The sequence below is a fragment of the Neopelma chrysocephalum genome, unplaced genomic scaffold (genome assembly GCF_003984885.1).
Source record: "Neopelma chrysocephalum unplaced genomic scaffold, ASM398488v2 Primary Assembly neopelma1_24, whole genome shotgun sequence".
NCBI classification, from domain to species: domain Eukaryota; kingdom Metazoa; phylum Chordata; class Aves; order Passeriformes; family Pipridae; genus Neopelma; species Neopelma chrysocephalum.
The window spans coordinates 39,754,190-39,780,139 of record NW_020897693.1 but is presented as its reverse complement, the minus strand read 5'-3'; the positions used below and the strand labels follow the sequence as shown (position 1 = coordinate 39,780,139).

The 25,950-nt window shown below is 36.6% G+C and overlaps 1 protein-coding gene across 2 annotated transcripts in view; it reads right to left on the bottom strand.

Annotated features, from left to right (window-relative positions):
- The window catches only part of TTC8 (tetratricopeptide repeat domain 8), a 41,073-nt gene extending 15,537 nt beyond the window's left edge, over positions 1-25,536 (bottom strand). The window contains exons 1-7 of one of the 2 annotated variants that reach the window (XM_027673242.1): positions 25,346-25,536; positions 18,676-18,705; positions 15,631-15,751; positions 11,327-11,390; positions 11,013-11,172; positions 10,168-10,257; positions 6,415-6,459 (exon numbers count right to left, since the gene is read on the bottom strand). In XM_027673242.1, the coding sequence (XP_027529043.1) occupies positions 6,415-6,459; positions 10,168-10,257; positions 11,013-11,172; positions 11,327-11,390; positions 15,631-15,751; positions 18,676-18,705; positions 25,346-25,453 (618 nt within the window). In that variant the 5' untranslated portion in view covers positions 25,454-25,536. Of the gene's footprint in view, positions 1-6,414; positions 6,460-10,167; positions 10,258-11,012; positions 11,173-11,326; positions 11,391-15,630; positions 15,752-18,675; positions 18,706-25,345 lie in introns of those variants that run through there. The other variant, XM_027673250.1, reaches the window with a different exon arrangement.
- Between the last annotated feature and the right edge of the window lie 414 nt (positions 25,537-25,950).

Genomic DNA, 25,950 nt, shown 5'->3' with positions numbered 1-25,950 from the left:
AAATACTGTAGAAATTGTCATCTCATTGCCTCCATTTCTGGGAAGAAATTCTCAGATGTGTACAGTAAGACATATTTCTTCCTTTACAAAGACTATAACGTAAAGAACTATTTTACAGGAGAAACATCTTAAGAAATAGATAGCTATTGAGGATGGTGGAGGTCTAAAATCTCTTTTGTCTGGCATCCTGGAAAAGCAGGTACGCTCTGATCAGCCACATCAGCCAGAATCTATGGCTTTTCATATATAAGCTATAATTTCAAAATCTGCATTAAAACAAATAGATGTGTGTTTTGTACCACAGTCTACCATAGATGCACTTGTTATTGTTTCTTTTTTATTAATTCCATTTTTTCTCAGAACATATCAAAGCTATGCTATATTTGTTATACTTTAGAGATGTCATCAGAAATAGTCTAAAAAGATCTAATGCCGAATTTGTATAACAAAGAGCTCACTTTTGTATTTGTTTGTTTTCATAAACATTTTGCAGACCACAGGAATCAGAACCTTGCTATCTATTAGGAACAATAAGTAAAAGTTCTGTGCACTGGTCACTCAGTAGCAGAGGAACAAATAACTCCCAGGAAAAATTAATCTGAATACTTGAAATGCTGTAAGAGCCCAGTTTAGTCACATCTACCCCTAGGTTGATTCCTGTTCTTCCTGCTAGCAAAATGAGGCTGCAAGTAATCAATGGGTTTAGATCTGACACAGTGCAGTAAAATCATTAGCAAATTGCTATCTTTTGGCTCTGTGAGAAAGAATAATTTGTTTTCTGTAGGAAGTCAGGATAAGGAGTTGCATCGATACTGTCCAAAGAGAAGGAGACAGCTGTCATTCCCTGTCTCTGAGACAGGAAAGAGAAAACTCAGGAAAACTGACAACTCTGAATTCACTGTTTCTTTCAGTTAGGTGGAATCCTTGAAGACCTTGGTTGCCCTTTGTTTCTTAATGGCTTTGCAAATTGCACAACACGGCCTTTGGATGCTACAACTATAATGGAGAATAAACTTGCTTCAAGACAGAAATTATTGGATTCCCTTCTAGACAGATCCTTTCTTTCCTTTGAAGGTACATAAGCAATTTTGTCCCAAGACTGGGAAAATCTGGAAAAGTAGTTGCCATTAAAAGATTGGTGTGGTAGTTTTAGTCTAGGCCTTCCTTGGTGAACAGTTTGTAACCAAGGAAGTGCCCGGATTTCCCAGTATTCCCTACGATTTTTATGTAAGTCAGGGGTATAAGAAGAAAGGAGAAGAGGCCTTCGCTCTTTCCTTCCGGTGGCTCCAGAGGTGGGGGTTCCCTGCTGTCAGTTCTGCCGTGTTGGGGAGTGAGGCCTGGTAAGGCCTTGCTGACCTTGGGACCCTGGCGGTCATTCCAGCGCAACTTCTGTTTTGTCCCAAGGAGAGTAGTAAGATATTCCTTTGCTAATTCTTTAGTTGCTAGATCTTGGGATATTGATTGTGTATATTTTATTTTGGTTTTGTTCCTTTCCCCTTCACCCTTCCCTTTCCCTCTTCCTTTTGGAAATTGTATATAGTATTTCATCTGTAATATACGTAAATACATTTATATTCATATAAGTTTGGCTAGTTTGGATCTTTCATGGGTTTTTTCCTTAGCACTGTGCTGGAGGTTTTTTTTGGTGTTGGGCCGGGGACTTGGCAGGGAGCCAAGTTGGTTACTTTTGTTGCATTTACAAATGTATAAACAATATCTGTGTCTGTCAAATACCACACCTGCTTCTAATGCAGCATGAGCAGCCACTTCAGACAAGTAAGGATCATGTTGCAAATAGCATGCTTCAGAGAGCTTTCCTCAGAGTGCTCTCATGGCAAGTGCTCAAGAAGGACTGAGTTTCAGAAAACGATCTCTTCTGTAACTGCACATTCAGGTTTCTTCCAGCTACCCTAATTATTTCTGATAACTATTTTATGCAAGGCCAACAATTCTGGCTGCGATTGGAAAGTGGAAACTAAGATTGCTTCAGGTTTACTAGACACTAACATCAGCCGTTCATCTGTCAGTGAAGATCCTGAACTCTTACTAGGATCTTATACTAACATCAAGAAACACAGCATGACTTCATCTCGAAGTTAGTTTACGAAAATAAGTTCTGTTTTTATACTTTCCAATTAATGAAATAGGAAAGGAACAGGAAGATCTTGTTTCTGATACTCTACAAGTGATTACAAAAACTTTAATCAAAAAATACGATCAATGTTACAAATATTTCTAAAAAGTGTTTGTCTGAGAAGGCTTTGTGCATCCTAAGAGTTAAGAATTTCTGCTAGTATTACCACAAAATCTTTTAACAATGTGGCCTCTGAAATGTTAGTAAATTGATTCAGTCTTTTAAAAGTCTTCACCTTGCCAGTACCAACACCAAGCACATTTAAATTTCACTTTGGTGCAAACTTTTTTTTTTAATTGCACAGTTTGGGTAGAAATCAATGCTCAATCTGCATGGCGTTTTAATTTAAAATCAATCTATAAAAGCAGTACTGATATGACTGTCCTGCACTCCTGTGCATTGCTGAATGTTGGTGCAGTCATATTAATAACTGGAAAGGAAAAACACGAAGGATTTGGGATATTACCAGATACTGGTATGTCTTTTTAAGGATTTTTGATTCTAATATACATATCAGTTCAAAATCCAAACTGATTGTCCTAAAACTTTTAATAAACTTTAGGATATAACTCATCATCTGGGCATACCGGTGAGCTGAAATTGTTCCTATCTAGAGCACTTAGCATACTCACATATGCAGAGTCCATTTCAGTAACAGTTTTAACCCCAAGAAGTCTTTCAGAACAAATTTATTTTACTGTCAGTTTTTATGTTTGTGCAAATAAAAATGTTAAAAACGCCTGAGACTTGGTGGGTTTTCTGTTTTCTAAAAAAATGTTTTTATTAAAGAATGAAAAATAATGTCGGTTCTTTAATTGTATTTAGCATGATTCTGAGTTTCATTTTTTTACCATTACCTTCCTTAACTAAACTGTACTATAACTAAGACTTCCGAACTTCGCTATTGCAAAATGAAATTGGTAAATATAAAGTTGTTTGAAACAGTAATTTCATACAGAGTATTGTATGCACCAAGAAATTAGACAGATGGAAACAACAGCAAGCATCTGCTGCTTCTTTCATGTGCAGTAATTTTCCCAGCAACAATTACTGATTGAAGTCTTATTTGTAGACAAATCAGCCCAGATAGTCTATAAGATAGCTGAGCAAATGACATTAGCCATAGTCAATTTAACACAATCTATTTTGGCGAGTGTCTTCTGGATTCCTATATTTTGTAAATCTAACATAATTCCATTTTAAATAGATTCCTATCAGAGAGTATAAACTACAAAGTATTAAAAAGATCTAAGGAAATATGAGAGGTCATGACTTCTGACCACAAGCATGCATTGTACACTTATTGTTCTTCCTCAGGACAAAGTGTCTTGTCATCATTACCCACCCGTGAATAATGGCAAAATATGATGTCACAGTCTACCGAAAAAAGTAGCAGCTGAACTATTTCTGGACAAGTCTTTCAAACTGTCCTGCTCTTAGAGCATTTAGCCCATAAAATGGCTTTTAGAAATAGCTCAAGGAGTAGAGAAAGTCAGTTATTAAGTATATGTGTTCAAAAGGAAACAAGTCAAGAACAATCATGGATAGGATAATAGTATTTTATTCAGAGAAGTGTTTAATTTTTCATTAAATAAGACAAAAGACTTCTGAATACATTTTCAAGTGTTGAGCAAGCTCAGTGCTTCTCTCTTCTACTTGCAGACCCATGTTTCTGATAATGGACAGATTACAGATGTATTTACTTTTAATTAAAACCAATTTCCTAGCACTATTTATTCAGCTGAATGCACACTGATTAATAGCATTTCTAAACTGAAATTGCTGAGTCTTTTTTTTCCTTTCTATATACTGGCAGAATATGAAACAGAAGATAAATAATAATACTGCCTTTGTTTCTTAAATAATAACGTGATAATAATAAATGAGAACAGTACACTGTTCCAGATCAACAGTGACAAAGGAAGGATATTGTCACTACTAATTTGTGTTTTATTTGCAAAACTGCAGGAACTGGTATGCTGTTCACACAGAAAGTCCCAAGAAAGACTTTTCAAACTTTAAGTCAATTTCTCGGCCTTCCAAGCATTTCAAGCTCTTTCATCTCACCTCATGTAGAAAACTGTTGGGTTTTGGTTCTTTTCTAAGAATGTGCAACCTCATACAGTAGCAGAAAATACAAAGATGTAAGAGATGTCAGTGACTGTTCTAATGGGTGATCAAGCAAGAGCCAGATCAATTTTTAAAAAGTTAACATACATGCTGTTTCCCTGCTGAATCCTAAGTGATCGAATTCTTTTTAGGGAGACAAGAAATTGAATTTCTGAAATTTCACTTGGTAGGAGAAATGAATAAACATTGATGCAGCCACAGTAAAGCAGAAGTTAAAGTGTTTCTTTTTTGTTTAAGAAAAATTAATGCAGATGAAATTCAAAAGGAAGGGAGGACAGTTTGGAGAATAGAATTACATTGAAAATGGTGTAGAAAACAGTCAATGAAAGTGAATGACAGAAAGCAAACTGAACAGTTAAAAAAAATCTCTTCAGAGATATACATTATATTATAAAGGTACCTCTTTCTGTGAAGTGTGACACCATTTTTTTCCTACAAGATGATATCATTAACCTAACATGTTGATCTTCCTCTCATTACACAATAAATGATCGTGACTAAGCTGGTACTTCCTTGCTTACAGATATTTATTCAAATGGCTCAAGTGTGTAAAAAAACATACGAGAAACTTTTTCTGCAAGTCATTCATTTGGGACTCTCAGTAAGGATTTCAAAATACACGCAGTACAGTGCAGAAACATTTTACAATTTTTTTCTGGAGTGCTTGGAAAATTACTTGCATTATATAAAACTATCTATCTAGCCTAGAGATCCTGCATGTCCTTAAACTGTAGGTCACAGGCACAAGTGGCTTCTTATCAAGTGACTCTTTTATTCTTAGTGAACTGAGCTTTCAGTAACAAACAACATAATTTTTTAATTACTAGTGGCCTAAAACCCAGGTACTTTCTTCATATTCAGTACCAGAATATGTAAATGTTAATTGCTATTTCTCTCTGACATTTCTGATGCTTCTACTTACCATTTCAATGGTATTTTGGATTAAGAGTGCATTACAATTCAATCCTCTTAAAAGAATGCTATACAATAAGTTGACAGTGTACAACAATAATCATTCGATATTAGATTAAAAAACTTCACATAGCAGCACATTTGGAAATAATTATCATCTATGTCAACAACAGCAAAATATTTTTGGTGTGTATTATTGATTAACTGGAGAGTTTTAACTCCAGGTCTAATCACACACCAGCTGGTAGTATTGCAGAAAATTCAGTAACTAGTCAACTATGCATTATTGACACAAACTTCTTTCAAACAAACCTCAAGCAGAAATTTTGATTCCATTTCAACTGGGTGGATATATCTAATATAGCAATGAAATATTTTGACACTTTATTAATTGAATAAATTAATTATTGGGTGAACTGCCAAAAAACTTCTGCAACCTTTATCTCTTTCTGAAAGTTTAAACAATATGTACCCAAACTTGATCTTACCCATTCAGTGCAGTAACATAAGAAACACAGAAGAAAAATTTTTGATAGGGTAAGAGAAATTATAATTAGGAAAACTTCAGAAGAATAAAGGTTATAGACAATTTAATCTTTCTCTTGAGGCCACAAAACATCTCATCACTATGGAATTACGTTTCTAGAAAAACTATTCAAAGTCCCATTGATATTTTATTTTTATGCAGTTTCAACAAATATATTTCCTTTCTATTCATCCAAATGCATAAGCAGTCATCTCAGGAGTTTAAAATGTCAAATAATGTTCATTTCAATCACTGTTTTGTCAGGTATTTTCAACTTCTGTTAGTAGACAGTCTTTCATAATTTACTGCTTACTCTCAAACCACAGGACTCTGAACTTTCTAGGCAGTTCAGCTACCTGACATGTAGTTTCATCTACTGCTCAGGTTCCAGTAAATTCTGTTAACATGAAATAATTAAATACAGAGACCTTACCATATTGATAGATGAGGGAGCCAGTTTTAAGCATTAGAATGTTTTGCTTCTCAAAAAGGAGAGCAATCCATAGCTTGGTATTTGCAAATTATCATCCCTGATTATCACCCCTGTAAGAAAGGATTTCTCTCTCTTAAGCAACTTTTAATGCTTCACTTCTGTACTTACTACCTGGACATGTGTGATGTACTACCTGGATCCTTAGTTTAGCAGAATACTGACAGAAATACCTGAATCATACATAATAAAAACTGAAAAAGGAACATATGAAATACTCACATTTTTTACGTCATTTTCATGGTGAAAAATATATTCGAACAATGCCTGTCAGAAGAATATTTAAAATATTGTCATATTTGAAGACAAAAATTGATAATATTATTTTAGAGGAATACAGAATCTTGATTATGTTAGGCAGAAATTAATTCTTTGTGAAAGCAATCACATTTACATATCACAATTGCTGACAATTACATTTATTTAAGACTTCAATAGACAAAAACTATAGATGTGCTACATTGTCATCACAGGACAGCATCTTAATTCTTAATTTGTTGAAAGAGATTAGTGGAATTGCCTCTTATCTCTAGTCCTTAACATCACCTTAAAACAAAAAAGGCAGCTATAATTTGAAAGCGAATGTAGATTTGAGAATCTGGTACAATTTTCATGACTATTTAACGGTAAAATCAACAAGTGATCTAAAAAAAGCTTTTTGCAATGGACAGGTGTCATGTAGTGTGCAATGTCAGGTGTTTATGTAGTGCTAAACCTACTTAAATAAACATAGGTTTATTAAGAATGTAAGCTGAGCAAACTTTGCCTTAGGGGAAAACAATCCTAAGCCCTACAGAATTTTGAGATCTGTAAAGGAAAAAATTCCTTTTTTTAATTATTTGTAAACGATAAATGGTAACAATATTGTGCTGCTGCTGAAACTCAAATACACCATCATAATACCAAAGCTTAAAGAAGTTACATGCATCAGCTGTGCTGTGGTTAACTGCTTATAAGCCCACAACTACATAGCAACATAACTGCATTTTTCTTTACTCGTGTATTAAGCTAGTCAAGTCATACTGCGTTGTAGCTGTTCTGCACTAGAACACAGACGAGTATATAATAGGTAATGGGGGTGGCATTTTCAGTGAATAACATGATATTGAAAGATGATGAGTAATTAAATGGACAGTGGAAGCCTCTATTCCCAGAAATGTATTATGGGTGCCAGTAACACAAGCTTTAATTGAGTTGAACCTTGAACTTTTTCTGCATCCAAATCTCAGGTTTAGAAGAACAGAACGTTTTTCTAAACTTGTATAATTCATTCTAAAAAACTAGAAAAAAACTATTGCCCTATGAGGAAAGAAAGAAAGAACAAGACGTTAGTCTCCTAAGGGCTTCCATGACCCTTTTGCCAGCTTTTCTTAGACAAAATTCTTAAAATAATTAACTTAAGGAAACTAGAGAATTACTAATGAATTGTCATGTCTGGTGAGGAAAGTAAACCATGACCTACTTTTCTTCTAGTTTTGGTCAGAAAAGACTCTGAACAGATGATTAAAAGACATTAAAGAATTATAAATAGAAACACATTTATAGGGAGATTAGAATCGGTGGATAAGAATAGAATAGACAATAAAGTAGTAGTGGAACATTTTCTCCTCTAGTTCAGTAACAGGGAAGCATTCGGTAAAAGTGTGTAAATCTAAAGTGACAAAAAAAGATGTTTTCTTGCATGGCTGGCACAATGTATACAGCCTGACCTTCAAAAGGATTTAAGTGACTGAATATTCACTTGGACAAAAATATCTAGAGTTATCTTAATAACTCTATTAAAAATCCACAAGCTAAAAAAGATAAAACTTTCTATTTCATACCATAAATCAGTTGCTAACTGAGATTTACCAGAGGCTCTGTCTGGTGACAGGTGATACCTTTTATGTCTGCTATGGTGTTTCCTGTGATAGCCTTTAACATGGCTAATGCTGGTCAGAGGGAGGGCACATTTCAGTATTCTTCAAAACACTGGGAAACCTCATCATGTAATAAAAAGATAAAATATCTAAGTTGAAAAAAGATATGGTGAGGATACTTTGCAAATACATTAGGAAGAAGTATGTAGGAGGTATTCATATACAAACATGAATACACAGGCTAATTATGTGAAATTAATAGCTATAAGATTTATCATATTTTTGCATGTGGGAGAGGTGACAGCTCAGAAAATTTTAAAAATTTAATCAATTATTCTTAACACACAGTGCAGTCTGAAGTCTCACCTCCTGCTTTGGCTTTACCCTTAATGCTGTTTCGTTAAAAAAAAAAAGTTATAAATCTATGTAGCTCCAAATTTAAACTTAGATCTTACATTCTGTGTGAAATGTTAATGTCATAATGTATTAGCTTCATAATACTGACAAGTTCACTTGCTGCCTATGGATGTTTCTTTGACTGTTGTTTTACATTTTTGGCTTAAGCCTCTTTTCATATGAAACAGAAGGAAGACAGAGCTGCCCCAGAAAATGCTAATTAAAAACAAAAATTGTTAAAAATATGTATGTTTCTCATTCCTGAGGGCCGTTGCTGACAATACATCCTCTGAAATCTAACCTACCTACTTAAATAGCATGTAGTTACCAAACATAATTAAAAGCTAGCTGTCTTCGGGCAGAAAAACTAAGCCTTGTTTCTTATGGACGCGTCTTGCATTTCTTAATCCTTCCCAGGTTTCCTACATCCCCCCTATTTTACAGACTGTAATGGATTTATAATAATTTGTCTGCTGGCTGATTGCTGGCAAGGACATAATTAGACAAAAGCCATGCAAGTTTTTTCAGTACTGATAAAGAACTAACTTGTAACTGCCCTCAGATGATAGTCTGCAAGTCTTTGATTGCCTCCCCAGGGATATAACCTGGCCAGGGATATACCTTTGATTACCATATTTGATACCTACTCTTCTGCCTAGTTTGGTTAGGAAGCAATGGGACAATGATGCAAGGAGTGGGTGAAGAATACAATGCAATCACACAAAATTTATTTCCTTTAAAAACCACACTGAAATGCAATGCCATCAGTCTACATTAGGCTTTAAAAAGAAAAGAAATTTGCTAGTCATTTATGAAAAACTGTTAACCAAAGTTTTAGACTGGAAGAGCTAATTTCCACTAGTAGATTATGAGGCACTGCTAGTCTTCTAACAGCGCTCACCACTTCGTTTCTCAAAATAGACTGAATGCATACTGGTTCTTCCCACTTTAGGTTGAGAGCCAAATATAGCTCCCTAGAGGGTGTCTGATAGTTGTCTGATACCTTGTGCAAAATGAGTTGCTGGCCTCAGCCCAACAGTTGTTTTTTTGAAACATGTTCATCCATAACTGATTATGTTGGGGAAAGATTCAACTGAAAGGCCACAGAATGATAAATCATCACACAACTTTCAGTCCCTGCCACTCAGAACTGAAATAAGTTGGGCAGATAACATGGATAAACCTGTTCTACTGTCACATAGTCTCAGTTTCAATGATTGCCAGCCAGATGTTCTTAATTGAAAATGAAGAAGTATTCTGAACAAAACAATGAAATCTTTTTACATAAAAAGAGTTAACTCATGCCATAAAATCAAAGCAAAAAAATCCAAACCTTTTGGACATTTTTAGACCAGGATTGCCATTTCCCGACATTAAGGAGGGTTCTGCAGGTTTTTTTACTCCTGGCTTTTCTTTTTTCCTTTTTTCAGTTGCCCTTCATCACTCCTATATGTGCAGTTCAAGTTATTTACCAATGGAATATTTTATTCCCTATGAAAGTTTTTCCTAGATTATACTTTCTGTGTAACTTCTTTAGACATTCTTTCAATTTCAAATCTGGTAAAAGCTGTCAAAAGGTAAGTTACACATTATTTTTCTGAACTTCACCTCTACAACACATTTCATCATTGTTTTTATTCCCAATCCCATGTACAGTTACATTAGAATGACACCAGAAAATAAGAAAAAGATATCACGTTAACCAAAAACAGTTACGTACCTTTGCCAGTTTGGGTTTCTGAGCATATTTTGCTAAATTCAGTCGAGACAGATTTATGAAAGGGCCATCTGGATTTGTTAGCATTGAAGCCTGAAGAGGAAAAAGAAGTCTTTTAAGTGGGAAGATGTCTTACACTTTCCTGAAAATTTTCAAAATATTAGTAGTATACAACAAAACTCCCAAACCCCAAACAAAACATCTGCCAAAAACTTCCTTTTGCTTCCCTCTCTCCACTATTTCCATATAGTGCCTAAGCATGTACGTTGGTAGTTGGGATACATAAAAAAAAAAAATTTCATGAAAGATTTAGGAAGATCAGTTCCTACCTGCAATAGTGAGAAGACACCATGTTTTGCCATTAATGTGATGTTTATCCGTACTACATATTCTTGCCACTTGCAGTTTATTAATTTTGCCAAAAGAACAGGATAGAACTAGTCTAGTTTATTTTCCTTATCGTTTGAAGGGACAGACACTGAGCACTTAGTAATTGTTTTGTAGTAAACTGAAAAACTTTGAGAAGGTTTCAAGATGCTCATAATGAAATCATGTCATGGTCTTTTCATGGCCTTCAGTGAATAAAAATGTGTCTCAAAGAGCCTGTGAATTGGGATTTTATGTGAATTTCAGTGAACTTATGGATTTATGTTTTTATATAAACAGATCAGCAAACTAACAAGAAGTATCATTTTCAAACTCTAAAAGTAATTTAAATAAAAAACCAAAAATGCTCTCCTCCTTCAAACTGGAGTTTAGATGCAGCTTTTAAGTAAACTATAATGTCACTGTGCCAGATGCTATGACCAAGAAATGCATCATTCTGAGAAGAGAGTCAAAAAACTCACCGTTCCCAGCCTGACATATCCCCCGGAAGCACTAGTAAGGGGACGGGCTGTGAGAGCTGTTCGAGGTGTTCTTATCGCCTGTTCCATAGTACTGGGCCGTCCACTTTGCGTGCTGGGTCTCACAAATCCTGTAATAGGTCTTCCTGATTGAGTTACTGGCCTGAAGATGTTAAGTACATTATCCTTACGTTAAGCGGTATTTATTAATAGAGAATTTAAACAGTTGTACCTGAGGCACTTCATTTTCAGAAGTTAAATGTAAGATTTGTTCATTTCTAAGTAGTCACATTTAAAAAAAATAAACTATCACATACCTAACAGCTGGGCTGGGGCCTCCACCTTGGCTAGTTCCAGGGAGTTTCAAAGATGTTCCTGGTCCTATAAGATAAAAGCATTTCTCACTTCACATTAAGATACTACTCCCTTGTCCAGAGGACTTAAAAAATTATTGTATTTCACAATAAACTATAAGCCGGAAATGTCTCTGTTCAAACTACTGCTACAATGAATATGGTTTTCTCTCTTTTACCCTCCCCATTCTCTTCTCCATCCCACCTGGAGGGAGTGAACGGGTGGCTGTGTGGAGCTTAGCTGCCTACTGGGATTAACCCACACCAATTCTCAAGGACATTTTAGGAACAATAGATAGCCCTGAAGTAAGAAAGGTTACTGGAACAATGAGACCATGCTAATTTGGAATGGTATATTTTCTATCCGAGACTAAAATAATACCCAGACTTTAGTAAGTAAACCAAAACTATCACCTAGAGAGTAGATGGAGAATGGTATCTCATGTCATTAAACCAATGTAGGATCCCCACCCACAATTTAGGGCACAGTACAGTTCAAACTCATCCATGTTCAAAGTCATCAGTGAAAATACTGAACTGGCTTGAGCCTGGGTGAACTGATGAAGGGTCCCCCTTTTCACATATTTCTGTTTTGACAGCAGATAATTAAGAATTACTAGTCCCTGCATGTAGATTTTGCATCACTTTCACTGATATTTGATTAGTCAGGTTTTCTAACCTGCCAAGTGAATATCTACTGAGATGGTTTTAAACACTTGGTTAAAACCAACATATGACATCTGTACCTTCCAGTCTGTTCACTGCTTGTTACCTTGTACAGAAAGAAATGAGATTTGACTTGACACTTCTTGACAAATCACTGTTACTTGTGTACTTATTTTCTATATACTTTTGAACTGCTTTTACTGCAAACATTCCTAAAAACCTAAGTTAAACTGATAGGTAGACAGTTTCCTTCCTTCTTTTTTCCTCCAAGATAAACCTCAAGTCTGCCCTTTTTCAGTCCTCCATCTCCTGCCTTCAAGCTGTAATTACCTCTGAGATACAAGCAAGTTTAGTAGACTTGCCTAGATCAATAAATTCTAAATCTAAATACTTTCTAGCTTTTTTTAATCCATGACGATACTAAGCACCTCTGACTCCAATATTATAGCAGCCACCTGACAACAGCTGTATTTAAAGTTAAATAATACAAGAAAGGTATTAACCATGATGTCCTTGGTAAAACCAACTTTTAGCAACTGATGCTAAAATAAAGAACAAAACTCAGGATTCTCTCTCTTCTGGTTGGCCACTCTTAGGATCTCTGTTGCTTGCTTGCCTTTTATAGTCCTGTGAATCTTGAATGTTTTACTCCACAACAGAAAGAGTGGACAGTTTACCCAGCAGAGTTTCTAACATGGTAACTAGGGCACTCTTCTGAGAAATGGACAAAGTGGCTTTTAGCTTTTTAGACTAACAGGCAAAAATGTGCTAGTCTTCCACTTTCTGAACTCTTTTAAACTATTGCAGTAATATAAAAGAGGTAGACATCAAAATCCCCTTTTTGCACATGTTTTTTAATAACTGCAATTGGTTTTGAGTTTTTGGTACACTGGGAGAATGCTTATGGGAATACCCTTGATCTCACCCCAGGCAACTCTGTCCTTATTTTGAGAATCCCAACTCAACTAGCTATGAATAGGCACCAAGAAGCAACAGCGGTGCATGTGGCCACTAGCAGTGTCAGAATTTAAGAGCACAATTTCAGTAGTTAGTGATGACTGCAGAAGACTCCTTGAACTCCCCAGTTTGTTGTCAAGGTAACACTTAAACAAGATTACAATATTAGCTGATAAAATTAATGGTGTTAAGGGTGCAAAGGTAACATAATGGAATTTTTATGTACTATTATGCTGTAGGACATTTTTCTTAATAAACAAGACTGATGGAAAATTAACACAGCAAAATTATAAAAAAATAAAAACTGGTGTTAAGACAGATTTCATTACATATGTGTAAAGAGGAACCACGGAACAGTAGTTGTTTCCAGTGGTCCCTATACAATTTAGTAATTAATTAATAATGCAAGACTGAAAGTAAAATCATTATTAAGCTACTTTAACCTGGAAACTAAGATGAGGACAGATGTAAAATTGAAATGGATATGTAAAGGATGCAGGAGGATTTGAACACACTTTCAAATTGGTAAGCTATGATTTTAGTGGGGAGGATATCCTGGAAGATCTGCCATAGTGAAAGACCCCGAGCCAAGACCAACTGTGGCTAACACACTTTAACAGCCAAAGAAAAAGCCCACAGTCAGCAAGCACCCATTTTTATTAAATCATGTGTACGAGTGGAGCGATCACAGAACCACAGAATCCTGGAGGCTGGAAGGGACCCCTGAAGATCATCTGGTCCAACCATGCTCAAACATGAACACCTAAAGCCAGTTGCCCTGGACTCTATTTAGATGGTTTCTGAATAGATCTGAGGAGGGAGACTCCACAACCTCCCTGGGCAGCCTGTGCCAGTGCTTAGTCCCTCACAGTAAAAAAGACTGTTTCCTGATGCTCAGAGGCAAACACCTCCTGTGCTTCAGTTTGTGCCCACTGCCTCTAGTCCTGTCACTGAGCACCACTGGCTCCATCCTCCTTGCACTCTGTTCAGTGATATCTGTGCTTACCTTTTATATAAAAATATAACATCAACGTAATTCTAATGTAACATTAGAACACCAGAGATGTATAAAGAAAGGAAAATCAAGCTATAGAAGAAAAATGTATTTTCTATGTGTCAGTGGACTGTTGTCTGGTTTGGTGACTACAAAAGAAAACTGAATAACTAGAAAGGGTTAAGAAAAGAGTTTCAAGACTCAACTCAAAAATAAAAGATATAGTTCAGAATGAGAAGACCATTTAGCTCAGAGAAAAGATCATTGGATGACTTAATAACAGATTTAGCAATTTACTTTGGAAATAAACCTTTGAAAATAAAAACTTCATATCAGGCATAAAATACTCACAAAGAAGCAACAGGTGAAGTTATAGTTGATAATTTCCACTAAAGATATGGCACACACTGATAAAAGCTAGCAAATTTAATAACTTAGAAAAGATTGCAGAGGTTTCTCTATCTTTGGGAAGTTCTTATACTTTCTGAAAAATTATATACTAGCTCAGGCACATCTAGAGAATTTGAAGCACAAATAGCAAAGCCTTATCTCAATGATTCAGGACTGCAGGCTACACTATCATAATGATTTTCTTTGGTTTTGAAATTTGTACACACTATCCAGAAAATCATTGTTATTCAGTTTAAAGATAGTATGAATGTATTTTTCCAGAATACCTTATTTCTAAATAATATTCATCAAATTATTTTTCTTGGCAGATAATTACTACAGGGGAACTAAACTATATTACTATGCTGTTTTAAGACAGACATATGTAATTAGCTTATCATAACGTATAAACACAACTTCAGTACTGCTTGACTGTTTATATGTGACCAATCATGTAATGAAAATGTTTAAAAATGTAATCGGATAGATATGATATTGCCTATGTCTATAAAGACAAGAAAAGCTTCTTATGCTTCAAATATTAGTTCTGGCCCTTGAATTCCTTAACGTGGTGGGTTGTTGAGAGCCACATCTAATAAGTTGCATCAAAATTTCTATGTGGACCATACTAAAGAAACAGAGACACATACAAATAATGTCAAAAAAGTAGTGGAATACTACTAATTATTACCTACTTAAAAGAGAACTAACGAAGCTGAAAAAGAGTTGCATAGAAGAAACGATGACAGAGCTGAAAAACTGCTCTGTGAAGGAAGAGAGAAAAGAAGTAGAGAAAAGCAGAGAAAGAAAGAAAATCAGTTCAGATAATGTTTGTAGGACATGATACCAAAAGGTGATGTCTGACTGTTGTCTACAGTACAACCATACGGATAAGATTCACAGTACACTGAGGGTACATTTTTTTCTCTCTGGTTTCCCACAGTGCCTCAAGAAGCCAGAAACGAGTAAAAGAAATCAATGTACTGACGGAAAAGAGTAAGTGAGTACAGAGATGTAAAGGAAAAGCTGATGAAACACTATTTGTCTGAACCCCTGTCTGATGGGTCTTAAGCACCGCATCAAGAACATGTGGTGGATCTCAACATTGCCACGCAACCACAAAACAGTCTGAAGCTCTTTTTGCAGCAATAGCTAAAAGCCGTATCAGGTTACCTCAGTATGTACTATTTTATGCTGGATGATGATCCTGGCCAAAAGAGTTCTCGTTTATTCAATGTATTTAAGTGAAAGTCATTCTTACGTGCAACTTGAGCAATGGCATTTTCATCTAGGATCATCTCTGCGATTCCTTCTTGATCCATATCAATTTCATCCACATACACCATTTCTGTCAAAGCTCGTGTTTTCAGGCTCCAGGCAGCCTGATTAAGGATAAAGTAAAAAGTAAAATATCTTCAAAACACCAAGTAAATAATCTAATAAGAATTTTTACCATTTTTAAATTAATATTCACTTCACAGTTTTAATAGGCCTGAATAAGGCATTGACTTAAACAGCTGAGTATATCCATCTGTCTGATGGCGATGGAAAGGGGACCAAGTCCTTTGTTCATAGCATCAGCTGTAAAAATCTGTAGATGCATAGATTAGGCATCTCAGATTACGAGATTATTGGAACACTTTTTAGTGACCTGAACTGACAAATTACTAGATTAAATGTCTTGGAGGATAATCTGACCAGTGTGGAAAAGCAAGCATAACACTAGCCTATGTGACTGTAAAGACAACAAATCAATGGGGAGAAAAAAAAACCAAGAAAAATCAGTGCCAGCCATACAGAAAATAAATGCAAACCCAACCACTTTGATAACTTGATATGCTTGTAAGGTACACATAAAGCTGGCATGATAAAGGGAGTCGCAAGACCACTTCTTTATTTTCCATCAGATATTGAACAGATCATCATAAACTTTCCGGAGTAAAAATCACTGCCAAAACAATTAGATTTATTTCCTTTCTGACAGAATATAGCAGTCCAGTGTAAAGGCATGTTTAATATTGGCTAAGGAGACATTTCAAAATAGAAACATACTGATGCTACCTTAATAGAAATAAAGGTCAGACACATGGAAACATTTGTTCTTTAATTAAGAGGTATGAGAAGATTTAAACTTCAAGCTTATTTAATAATTTAAGTAATCATTTCATGAGACACTTCTTATTCTCCATGTCTCAGACCATCCCTTCTACATTCCCGTCATGTTTCTATGCAACTTTGTAAGTGTCAATCAAAAAGAAAGTATATCTAAAAATTTTGAAATACTTAACTATTCTTTTAAAAAGTACTTTCTTCCAAGCTGAAGTAAAGGGGGACTTTAGCCAGTCAGTTTAACCACAATTAATAAACCTTTGTTCAAGTATGAAGAGAAAGGAATTCAGCAGGATGATCTGAATCTAGGCCAGACAGACATAATCGAGATCTGCTTTACTATCTTTTAGCTTCTTCTTATGTAGTGAGGCAAATTAACGTAGCCTTTAATTTGCATTGCAATTTGCAGTTAGATGTTCAACACCTTTAACTGCTTTTCATTATGCTGCAGAATTATTTAATTTGTTGAATTTTTATCACTTTGATGGTACTCTGTTCTTTTCAAAGACATGTATGTCTTTATTGGAAATATGCTCGAATTAGAGCTCTTGTATAGCCAAACACAGGTTAATTTCCTAGTAGAGGTATGAAAAGCTGTCCATAGGAATGATTTTTTCCTGGGAATTGAAAGTAGCAACTCCAAAATTGGAGCCAATTCTTTACATAGGCATAAGAGTATTATTGTGATTTTTCCACTAATTAAAATGTGATAATGTGTTTTTAAAAGCAACATGTCTCTTTGTCATTATTGGGCAAAATTAGATTCCTTAGATTAGAAATTAGATTCCAGTCTTGAGCTCCTAGTCCGAGGCTTCACAGCCAACAAAAATTTCAAATATCACACATTATTCCTTAATTAAACAGCAGTCTGTAGATTAGAGTATTTGCTCTCTCTTTGTGGGACTGATAATTTTGTTTTGTGATAAGCAACGTCTGGCGCTTATGAAGAAAAACTGCATTTTTATGAAACAGGCACTTAAACGGCAGGAAAAAGAAAGGGACAGATCATTTCAAACAACCCACATATTCAAAGCATAACAACAGATTTTGCTTGCTTAACTCCAAATCAAACAGAAGTTTACAATAACTAATAGTAAATAAAGAGGGAAGCATTATTTTAAGTACCATAAGTACAAAAATGTGATACAGTATTTAAGAAGTCTAAATTCCAGAAAGAAAAGTGACAAAGTGTTTTTCACTTAGTTCCTGAGAAGTTTGTCACTGATTAGAGTATCTTCCTCTTGTTCCTAAGAAGTCCAAAAAACAAATTAAAAATATAAACTTAAAATCTATATTTAAATGGGTTTTTTTCTGAACATGGTAACACATTTTTCTAAGAGCTTTTAGTATCTAATAATCCTTTCCATTATAATAAATTTTATTCCATACACAATGAAAACCCCAAGAACACAATAACTACATTGTGAAGGGTAATCATTAAAGTCAAGAAGATATCTGGAAGTATTTCACTGAAACCATTCTCTACGTAAACAACTTGCGTGACTTCACTGGAATGTAATTGGAGACTCATAAAATATGTTATGGAGCTGCATTTAAAAATACCATTTCACATTGCATTTAATCTCTTCTGACTGTGGGCTGGAGCTAAAAGCTGCCACCACCTGCACAATACTGTTCTTGCCATTGCAGTAGTCTAGTGCTAATGTGGACAAAGTGAAAACTAATCAACTACTCTCAGTCTTCCATCACTTATGCAAATCATCATCATGCAGCTACAAGGCTACCAGACTCCACACAAGGTAGGCAGTGAGAATGAGCTGTAGGAGCAGGGAGGGCACAGGTAACAGCCCACTATTACCTGCATTAAATGAAACATGAAAGTGAGCCCTAAGAGCACAAACACTGTTCTGTCAGTGAACCACACATTAGCTTTTTCCTAATCTCATCAGCAGATGAAGGTCATTCAGTTCAAGATAGATTCAATTTAGCTTTTAGAAGGCACTAAACTGCTGAATAAAGCTATAGGAAATAAATGACAAATAAACTTCCATCAAATATAAAAGCTGCCTATTCAAAATATCAAAAATCTCCCTCTTATCAAATGTAATGTCTTACCAATGATGAAAAACAAAATTATGCCATTGAGGACCTAACAAGAAAACAAATATTATTCAGTGTATCAGAAATTCTTCCCAATGATTGTATCTAATAATTGTATTTACGGAAAGAATTTTACCTGAACCACGCTGTATTCAGAATCAAGCTCCTGAAAAGAGAGGAAATAGAAACTAAGGAATGGAAACGCCAAACAATAAAAACAACAACAAAAATGGATTTATACCCTGTGACCATCTCATTTTGGACAAACATTTTCTCTCTGACACATATATCCGAATTTTCATTTTATTACATTATCTCAACTAACACACATTATGGAGCTAATTGATATTTTATACAATGAAAGCAGATTTACAGTAAGTTCACCTCTCTGATACTTTTGCTTTCTTGCTTCTTCTGGATCATGCTGGCCAAATCTTAGATTAATATTACAGCATTATTAAACTGAAAAATGGTAGATTAAAAGAAAATTAACTTGAAAGATATATGCAAATCACTTAAAAATTGACCCGATTATTATGCCATGGGCTTTAGAATACCTACTTAATAAAATCCATCTTTGTGCATGTTTGTTAGCTGCTGCTGGTGATCACACTGATATCATTCAAGCACACGACAAAAAATGTCAGCACTTTTTTTGTCCTTTTATGATGAAAACTATGCATTCATTTTATTCTGGACAGTAAGACTGCAAGTGGAATAAACGTGAAATTACTGGCCTATTGCATGACCTGATAAACAAAAGGAAAGCTATCAGATTCAGTTTATTACAAATGAAAAGGCAGGAGCTTGCATCTGCTTGAAAACTTGTAGTAAAATTGAGTAAATACTAACAGAAAGAAATGTAGGTTTATCACCAATAATTGTATAATTATCACGTTCAGGGCTTCTGCTGCTCACTTCCGGGGACTGGGGAGGAGTTCTTCCTAATGTATTACTTAGTTTTAGACAAGGAAGGTGGGAGATAGATGTTACTTTCTCCAAATCACTGTTAGTCTTTTAGAGTGTCAGATCGTTTCTGCTTCTAGAGGCAGTGGAAAATTTCTTGCACATTTGGAGTTGCGTAAATCTATCACAGTTAAACCAGTTTTATTAGACTGGATATACAATCTTAGAGTAATTCAGACTATGAAGGGACTTCTGGGGGTCCAAAGCCCTGCTCAAAGAAAGGTCAGCTATGAGGTCAGTTGAGGTTGTTCACAGCCTTGTCCAGTTAGGTCTTGAAAACTTCCAAGGGTGGAGGCTGCACAGTGCCTGTGGGCAATCTCCTCCAGTGCTGACTGTCCTTATCAGGAAATGTTTTTCCTTGTATCAAGCCAAAGCCTCCTTCACTTCCACGCAGTACTGCAAGGGGCCCCTGGCTCCATTTTCTTGATAACCTCCTTGTATGTATTAGAAGGCTGCTATTAGATTGTCCCAATGTCTTCTCCAAACTCAAGCACTGGTCCACATGCTTCTGGCTTCCTTTGCAGCTGGGACACATTGCTGGCTCCTGTTTCACCAGGAGAATGGCAAGGTCAAGCTCACTCTTTTCCTCTGTAGTATGAGACATCGCCTACTTCTTTCAATTTGAGCATTTTTATTCAGTAAATTCTATGACAGCAGGGACCTGGAAGACTAGTGAAAGACATCTTCTTTCTGTAGTGTACTGGAATTTCTGTCACCTTTTAAGGATCATATTTGGAATCACAACTTGTTCACAGGTGTTAAAATGTATAACACAGCTTACACATCCACTACACTATGGAACTAAATGTTAATTGAGGGATTAATCTCAGCTGACTGTGAGGTACCTGGGGGTACACAGGGTACTGAAACTGCCTTAGCATTTCAGACGTATGATTTTATGAACTCCAAGTTCTTTTATTTATAGTGCTTGTCTTCTAAAAAACAAACTATTCAGCTTCCTAAGGATCCTTGAGATATTCAGCTTGCATTTTATTCAGCCCATCGTGTCTGAGTGTTACAGCACGTATGAAAATGGTTTAAGAGGAGTAGGTGCTCTTCCATACCATATGTGCTACAGTAACTAATGAGGACAAGGTTAGGAATAGTATGTCAACATTAACTCAAAAATGCCTTGATGTTACAGATGTGTATCTTTAGGCACTGTCTATTAGTTTAAAAAATAATTTAAAAACAAAATGAATTTGCTTGTAGGAGCATTCATATTACTAAATAATTCAGAAATTACATCTCTCATCATTCCAGAAAAAAAGCAGAGTTGACCAATAATACTAAGTAAAAACATTGCTCTCTCATAATAGTAGATGAGAGTATGCACAGTTCATCCATCCTAATACATTGTTTCAGTTTTTGACAAGAAGTAACTTCAGATTTTTAATAACCTTCAAGCAGGTAATAGGACCCTCACATTAAACAAAAGTATGGAACAACAAAAATTACATTAAAATATAATATATTTTAACATGGGTGGATTCAGCAGTTGCTACTCATGCAAGTAATCCTCTGGAACTAGATTTCAAATAAAGAGTTGTTTGAGAAGATTAACAAATAGCGTTGCCCTGTAAGCTTGTATCTCAAAACAAAAGCTCAAATTTACTCTTCATTTACACATATAAAACTCCTTTGGAATTAAAAAGATTGTAAAAGCAATGAAGGAAGGATTTAATCCAGATCCCTGAATCAACTGAGGGCACTTTAAAATTCATGCTAATGTATAAAGTCAGTTTATTTAAAGACCAAAAATATTTAGAATAATTATGTTTTCTGACACCTACAGCCTAGAAGAGAGAATGAAAAGACTACATACCTTATATTATAATTAGGCTTCATTCTACAATTAATTTCAGGTAAGATTTAATATATGCAGAATATTAAAATTAGTGTATTCTGAATATGCTCTTCAAATGATTGAGAGCAGAAACACAGAAAAAAACCCCTAACCTTTACCCAGGAACAATGAATTCACTGTAAGTATCACTAATTTTCATGCATAAACTTAATTACAGTCTCTTGAACCAGTAACTGATTACAGTTGAAGAAGCTTTTTCAAATCAAAGTCAATGCCCATAAACACAACTGTGATAACTCTATAATGACCTTATAAAAACCAGTATGCAAGTAATAGTAGCTGAAAGTTCACCACGGGAGAAGAAAGGACGAATGAACAAAAGCAAATCCTCATAGTAGACCATTAATCAATTAGAACATCCACTGTATGCCTATTAATTACATTAGGCAATTTTATTTCCCTATTGTTAAACTAGAGCAGGCCTCATACATGGGTTCTGGTTATTGCCTTGAATCTGACATATGGAACCCAAAGAGTAATCAGATTAGGTGACTAATCAGGATGATCAACAGAGACAGTCCTGGATTGTATTTTCTCTAGGTCATGCTATTACTATAAACACAGAAGACAATGCCTGCTTGCTTACAACAGGAAATAATTAAACTGAACATCAGTACTTCATGTGTTTGTATGCCCAAATGCCAGTCATAGAAAATACAGCTTTTATTTACCCTGAGCTAAGATTATCAGCATAGAAGTAAATTCCATCGATAACATTTATATTTCTAATACTTAAATGAAGAAATGCACAGGATATTTTATAGAAAAAAAATTTCAATCTTCCACAAAATGTAACTCCATAGCAGCTAATTATTCTTCTATCAAAATGTTATTCATTAAGAACTTTTCGGGAAAAGTTGATTGATTTTAAAATGTTTTAATTTTGTTGTTGTGTTCTTTAAGAATACAAGTTTATAATGGCGTAGCATTTGATACTGCTGTGTAAGAAAATTCTTGATTCATGCCCAGTTAGCTACAAGATCAACACAATACCTTAAGAACCTCCTGGTTTCAGCAGCCCATAGCTCTGGGACATCACTGTGGATATGATGGAGCAGGAGGGGTGCTATCGTTTAGCAGACTAGCTGACAGCTGGGAAAAATGTACAGACTTTAAGACAAGAAAGGCCATCTCTTTCAGGCATGAAAACGTTCTCCAGTTATGCACTGTTAGTCTTTTCCTTTACTTATCTATTGTTACATTACATGTCTTAGAAGGGAGAAGGCTGGTTGCTTAAGCACAAAAAAGTTCTGAGCCGTAACAGTCACAGTTTAACTCAACCATTCCTGGGTATGTATTTAAAGGACACGATCTCCTGTCGCTTGGTTTATGTCATATCCTAATGGTTGCTGTTCAAAGAAGTGAATCCCTGAACAGTGAGTGAGGCTACAGTTCTTGTAAGTTCCTTCTTTTCCTGGTTGCAGAGGTTGGGAGGCGCATGCTTAGCAGAATATGGGACAAGAGGATAAGAACAGATGGCACGGTGATTACAACCATTGAGTATTCCCTCGTGCTGCACAGCAGCTCACTTAATCCAAACTTTCCGTAAGGGCTGTCATTTGTCTGTCTGCTTTCCTGGTGCCCAACATGACAGCTTGATTTGCAGAAGTACTACCATTAAGAGTTTGACCATTAAATCTGTCAGAATTGCTATGTGTTCTTTAAGCGTAATAAACTACATATATTGGGTTAGGTGCCAAAAACGAAATATACTTGATTTCAGATATATCGCCAGGTAATACTAAAATACTACTAATGTAATTCACACAGATGGAAGACAGCACCATTTTCTGGTAGGTGGCTGAAGATGACAGAAATAAAGTTCAATCAAAATATTTAGGAACTACTGATTTCATTAACATGCCATTTCAAAAGTAACACAGATATCAGGAAATCAATCTGCCTGAGAATGGTCCTAGATTCTTATTAACGTGGAAGAAATCATAAATCACTTTTCTAATATTCACAACTACAGCAAATTAGCTGATACGACACCATTGGAATAAATTCAGAATAATGTAAAATAGGATTAGACTAGGCAAGCAGGAAAATTAAGTAATGTATGTCACTTATCTGAGTTCTAATTAACTCAGTGTTCAGCCTTGGAGCTTAGTATCTTTCAAAGGTTATATAAAAATAATGGTTCTATTAAATGCAAAGTATATATGCTACAATACATAAATATGATTTGCTTTTCCATTCTGTTGTATTAAGTTCAAAATAGTTTGTAAGATTTCAATGACACATAAAACACATTCTTGAGGAACTTTCCTTTACTCCATGCCCGACATTTAGCAGGGTAAACAGGACAGACTAGTACCTGATCAATATCTGGAAGAAGGAAAACCAATCAGAATTTATCTCACAGAATGATAGAACGTTAATGGGTTGGAGTGGAGCTTAAGGATTATCTAGTTCCAGTCCCCTCTGCCACGGGCAGGGACACCTACCACTAGACCAGGTTGCTCAAGGCCTTACCCAACTACATCCTCTCATGACTGTTTTGTTAATTTCCTCCTAAACATTTTTCCCAGCCTTGTACACCTTCTATTTCTTACCAGTGCTACTGGGAACAGCCCAGCAAAAGTTTGGAGTTGCCAGGTGTAACAATACAATTTTATACTTGAGCTTCAGCACACAGAAGTGCAACTGTCTTTATATTTTCCTGTTGAGATCATAGATTGAAAACAGTTCTACTAATTAAAAAAATTATAAATTAAGAGCAACAGAAGCACTATGATCTTTATAACTTTTATTTACTGTTGTCTGTGCTACTTCAAGAGTTACTATCACAAATCAAGTGTTGTCTTCCTGTATGCAAAGATTACATATATAAAGACCCAATAATGTACATATACATAAATAATACAGCACTTGCACAGAACTAATACTCAATCCCATTTAGCATTGAGGCACAATGTTCTTCGAATACTTTCTCTGCTAAAACTTTTTCTGCTGGTGGGTCCTTGTTTGTGCCTCACAGTAAAAAACATAAAAAAGAATTTTTAAAATATCCATCCTATGCCAATTTAAATAGTTACTGTGCTTTATATTTACACAACTGTGTGACCATGCACCTTTCTTTAAATATTTGTCCTCTGTGAGGAAAAGAACTGCCTTCAAGATTCTTAAAATATTTGCCTATAGGATGCTTTGAGAGACTTACAAATTTATGTGAAGTATTTATGATGAAGATAAAGTTTATTCAATTACTGTTTTTAGAATATGGCATTAAAAAGGTTTACATGCACATAAACATTAATCCAGAAACAACTTTCTCAAATCCTTCCTTCTTACAGAAGGATGAGAAAACATGTATGTATTGAACAACACATGTACAACGTTTCCAGAGACTTTGCAGATGGAGAAAGGGCAAAGAGGTTGGAATGCAAACGCCTTCTGTCGCAAGGTAAGGTTCATACGTAAGCTGAGCTAAAATGCGTGTCTCTTAACCTTATGCGATTTAGTCCACACAACAGCTAGGATACCTGAACATCAGTATAAATTCAACAGGAACATGCTAAAGCAGAACTGATTTTTAGTCTTGGCTTTTCTTCCCTTAACTCCGCAAACTCTTGAATGAGTTAAAGTTCTCGCTGTGGGGAGCTCTGGCCCTCCCGGCAGCGCTCCAGCAGTGCCACCCACCCCAGGCAGCGCTCCCTCTCTCGGCTTCGGGGCTGGGGCGGGAGCGCTCCACCGGGGCGTGTCTGAGGAGGAGCCGGCAGGGCCGGCTCACCGCCCCCGGGCCCGGGGGGAGCTGGGGAGCTCGGTGAGCCGGCGCTGCCCGGCCTCTTCTCCTCCTCCTCCCCGGGGAGCTCGGCGCGGCCCAGTGCTCCCGCCCCGCTGACGGGGGTCGCGCCGGCCCCTCCGGCGGCTGCAGCAGGTACGGAGGGTCCCCCCGTGCTGCGGCGGTGGGGACGCGGCCGCTGCCGCCCCTCACCGCCGCCTCCCGCCCCGCCCCGGCACCCGCTACCTGCTCGCCGGGCGGCCTCTCCAGCAGCTGCGAGCAGAGATGCGCGCACTCCCGGAACTTCCTCCGCCTGAAGTAGCTCCAGGCCTGGAAGAGCGGCTCCAGCCCCATCCCGCCGGCGGGAGCGCCGCGGGAGCTCCGGCGGTGTCCCCGGCGCCTCCCGGGCCGCTGCCGCCGCGCGGGGCCCGGGGCGGAGCGGGGTGGTCGGACTGCTGCTGCCGCGGAGCCGCCGGGCCCCGCCTCGGCCGCCGGGGCGGAGCGGCCCGGGAGGGGGGGGCGGCTCTGGGCGGCCTCCGCGGCCCGTCTCGGCGACGTGGGCCTTTCGTGGGCTCACACATTGATGACTGAAAGCAGAGTTTGATCTGTAATATTGGGGTCAGTAGACTTCAAATAACCTCACTGTTTTGACCTGTGTCCTGTTATTTGCTGTGCTGATGTCAAGAGTCGTTTAGAGTTGGAATAGACACCTAAACAAGAATAATACAGTCCATTAATCCTTATGTGGGTGAAATGTCCTTTAGAGCCATGGAGCTCTGGTTGAGAAAAGTACAGATTGCTGTGAGCAATGCTGTTTTCAGTTTTGCAAACTCTATCCATTCCTTTAGTTC